We start from the raw sequence: 4,151 nt of genomic DNA, 5'->3' as shown, positions 1-4,151 counted from the left end.
AGCTCTATATGGGGGACAGTAGCAGAGGCTGTGCTGAAATCCAGACAGGCGACATCCACGCCACCTCCGTCATCCAACTTTTGTGACATAATCAAATCAATAAAACGAGTGTGACGTGATCTGCCCTCTATAAAGTCCTGCTGTTTTGGGTCCAACAAGTTGTTTTTCGGTGGTCAATTACACTCCGTGCCCAAACATATTAGGACTCTGAAAACCACATTCAGGAAATACTGAACAAAAGAAGCTACTGAAATGTCAGCAACAGCCTCATCCCCTTCACTATAGACGGCATCATTTGGACGATGATTTTCAGTAGTGGACAAAAAAATATCCAAAAGTTAAAACATAGAAAAACCTTTCCCATTTTTCCTCAAAAGTTATGTAAAAAAAACAAACAAAAAAAAAACACTAAAATTGGTACCGCTGTGTCCGTAAATGTCTGAACTAGTACAATATACCGTTATTTTACTCGCTGTATTTTGGACACCTTAGCGCTCCCAAAAAGATTAATAAAAAGTGATAAAAAAGTTGTATGTACCCAAAAATAAGCCCCCACACCGCTCAATCGCCCAAAAAAATAAAAAAGTTCTGGTTCTCAGAATGTGGCGACACCAAACAATTTTTTTTAAACAAAATAGTTTTTTCTTTGTAAAACCTCTACATTTGTTATCACCGTGATCGTATTGATCAGCAGAATAAAGATAAGTTGTTGTTTTTACCACACGGTGAAAGCCGTAAAAACGAAACCCAAAAAACAATGGAGGAATCAGTTTTTTCCAATTCCACCCCACAAAGATTTTTTTTTTTAGTCCCACAAAAAATAAGCCCTCACACCGCTCCATAGTTGAAAAAATAAAAAAAGTTATGGCTCTTGGAAGGCGGGGATTGAAAAACAAACAAAAAAACGGCTCAGTCCCAAAAGGGTTAAGAAATATAGCGGGTTCTGGGCTCCCGGTCTAGACAGGGCCGCATCTTTTGGACGTTCACTGGCAACCTCTGGTTTTTCCGGTACTTTACCTCTCTTGTAGCAAAGCGTGATCCCCCACAAATAGAGCACGATTGCATAAAAAACGCCCCCCAGGAGCGCTACCAATGGATCTGGCAGTCAGTGGCTCCCTGGCTTAGGCAACCAGTCTGGCTATCCTCAAACGACTATGTGCTGTGTATGGCCGGCTTTACACAGCTGCTGCGGATGTTGGGGTACAGGCAGGAGGGGTGACCTGGTGACTAAACCATCTTTCCCATATGATTGATCTTGGGATGAGGAGTCTACACTTGTTCAGTGTTGATCCCCAACACCTCAAGTGCCCCCATAACAGTGGCATGTCCTGCCCTATAGCAGCGACACAACTTTTCAGAAATAAGTTGGACATCAGACATAAAAGTGATGAATAAATAAATTAGATGGATTTATTATAATTCTCAGCAAATCAAAATGTCAGAAATTCATTGTAGAATGTGATTTCGTTTATCGGGTGTGTGAAGATTGTGCAGCTCCCATCGTTGCGGCTCCGCAGACAGCGGGAGTGACAAGGCACAGGGATGGCGAGAGCGCGGCGCTAGGTGTCCGAGAGGCGGAGGAGGGTCCCGCAGGCTGTGGCAATGCTGAAAGAGAGGAAAACTGCATAAGAACACGACCGGATGTAGGAATATTACACCAGTGATGACCGCCATCGCCGCGTCCAGCCTCTTTATTATGACGCTGTTGTCAGCGACTCTGACAACTATATAACGTAGGAGATTCTCTATAATAGCGTTTACAGCTGCAATTATCCATGTTACAGGGGTTTCCTGTTTTATGTAAATAAAGCGTAATCATTAACCATTTTAAGACCTCTGCTTGCTGTTAGTAAATGGATACTTTCTTGTTTATATCCTAAGGATGGAAAACATGTACAGATAGAAAACTTCTCACATCCGAGTTTGCTAAAATTGTATCCAGTTTAGACAATACTCCTATGAGCTAAAGACGTGTGCAGTACAAATCAGTGCTGATTGTTTGCTACAATGTATCAGTGCAGGTAAAATGTTGCAGGCTAAAATCCACAGAAGATTGCCACCGGTAATGTTTGTGGTCAGAATGAGCAGGAAGCCAGATGTTTAAATACCAGTAGCTGCCCAATCTCTGTATGAAGAAAGCTCCATCTTATTATTCATGTGTACTAAGAAGTTGCTCCAATAGCGGTTTCCAAATAAAGTGAAAAGTTGCCGCGGTCACGTGACTTTTCACCACAATGGATGACGTCCTCATGGAGCAAGAAAAACAGGGAGCAGGAGGGCGGTGAGAGTTAATAAGGCCCATAAAAATCTATTTTGGAAAATCCCTATAAATTATTTACCCAGTTTTTTTTTATACGACTGGACCTCCAACATGTGACCTACAGCATCCAATCACATTTCAGCGATTATACGTCAGATTAAACAGGTAAATGTAATCTGACTCGTTGCTATCGGTAACTCCAGTTTATTCCCTTATTATTCCCCGATGTCCCAGCACTCACCAGTCCACTAGCCCGGCCCCGATGATGTCATGGATGTGATACTCCATTCCTAACCGCAGGGCGGGCGGAGGCTTACGAGTGGACAGATCTGTGAGAAGGACTTCTTTATATCGGGACCGGCTGATCTGTGAAAGAAGAGCTTTCCGTCCTGAGTCAGAAAAAGGAGAGATAAGAAATAGGTGACTGATGATACGTAAACCAGTGCCAGGCAACCGCCGGCACTGTGATCCTTGTAAAACTACATCTCCCAGCATGCCCAGGAAGTAAGATGAGCCCTGGGAGATGTCGGTCACGTAGCACTGGCATACTCCATACTATCCCTGCCCACTAAGGTGGCAATGGTGCCTAAATGCATTGGGGCCTTACTATGGCAGATAAGTCAGCAACAAGTACTTTACTATGAGGCTGCCACTAGGGGCACTACAATGAGTCTACTATGAGCCCTGCATTATATGTATCATTACCTTTTATAAAATGTTTAATGAACTTCCCAGCACCAGGGATGGACAGCCACCAGCTCCCGGCATCCCTCACGGTCAGCAGCCCGGCACGGACCAGCTGCCTGAGAGAAAAACTTATAGTGAGATGAAGCTTCGGAGAACCCAATCACCTCTTATTCCATATTCATCCTCCAGGCTCATTCCTCAAGTGGCAGAGGGGTCTTTGCTCTCCCTCTGAGCATCAGAACCAATGGTATTATTGTAACCTGCACCCCTATAGCTAATCCACTGTTTATCAGCATTATATTGCTATATTGGTAACATGGGCGGGGCTTTGACAACCTTGTAAAAAATGGAAAGCATTAGATAGCTGCTGGTATAAGGTGTGTGGCTCTCATGGACACCTCATCACAAATCATACTGGTCTAATAGGTGAACCGGGAGTACAATATATACGTAGCTTGTAAATTGCAGGATGTGGGAGGAGTTATGTTGTCAGCACTGACCTCATGTCACACACTGGTTGTCAGGAGCTGAACACTCGCTTGTTATATTTCCCCTTACTGCCAACCCTATAACACAACCTCCTATCATTACGTGATCTCTGCGTCGCTGAACCGATGTCTTTCCATGACCTCCTCCTGGTTGTAGCTGATTTTAGAAAGAGTGAAGAGGCTGGAGTCAAGGAATCGACGGACAACAGCAGCTCCAGGACTTCCATCTATACTTCTGATGACTGCCCCGAGGAAATCTTCATTCCTGACTACAAGGAAAGTGTCTGAATCAAAGCCGGCCTGTACAAGGCACACCTCCCCCTTCTGCTGTAAAGTACTCTACAAGAGAGAGAAATGATTTATCACAATGCATGCTGGGAGTTATAGTCCGACCAAGACAGCTGCAGAAAGGTACAGTCAGTTTATACAATGTGTTCAAGAATATAACTACTATAATACTGCCCCTATATACAAGAATATAACTACTATAATACTGCCCCTATATACAAGAATATAACTACTATAATACTGCCTCTATATACAAGAATATAACTACTATAATACTGCTCATATATACAAGAATATAACTACTATAATACTGCTCCCTATATACAAGAATATAACTACTATAATACTGCTCCTATATACAAGAATATAACTACTATAATACTGCTCATATATACAAGAATATAACTACTATAATACTGCTCCCTATA

General features: G+C 42.8%; 1 protein-coding gene across 1 annotated transcript in view; it reads right to left on the bottom strand.

Annotated features, from left to right (window-relative positions):
• Positions 1–1,384: 1,384 nt before the first annotated feature.
• Positions 1,385–4,151, bottom strand: part of WHR1 (winged helix repair factor 1) — a 14,652-nt gene continuing 11,885 nt past the window's right edge. Inside the window, exons 4-7 of the mRNA XM_075836419.1 lie at positions 3,539–3,774; positions 2,966–3,063; positions 2,502–2,649; positions 1,385–1,605 (exon numbers count right to left, since the gene is read on the bottom strand). Coding sequence (XP_075692534.1) covers positions 1,560–1,605; positions 2,502–2,649; positions 2,966–3,063; positions 3,539–3,774 — 528 coding nt within the window. The 3' untranslated portion in view covers positions 1,385–1,559. The remainder of the gene's footprint in view (positions 1,606–2,501; positions 2,650–2,965; positions 3,064–3,538; positions 3,775–4,151) is intronic.

This window comes from Rhinoderma darwinii, chromosome 8 (assembly GCF_050947455.1).
Source record: "Rhinoderma darwinii isolate aRhiDar2 chromosome 8, aRhiDar2.hap1, whole genome shotgun sequence".
Taxonomy (NCBI): domain Eukaryota; kingdom Metazoa; phylum Chordata; class Amphibia; order Anura; family Rhinodermatidae; genus Rhinoderma; species Rhinoderma darwinii.
The sequence above is the reverse complement of the archived record's forward strand: the minus strand, read 5'-3'. Positions and strand labels throughout refer to the sequence as shown.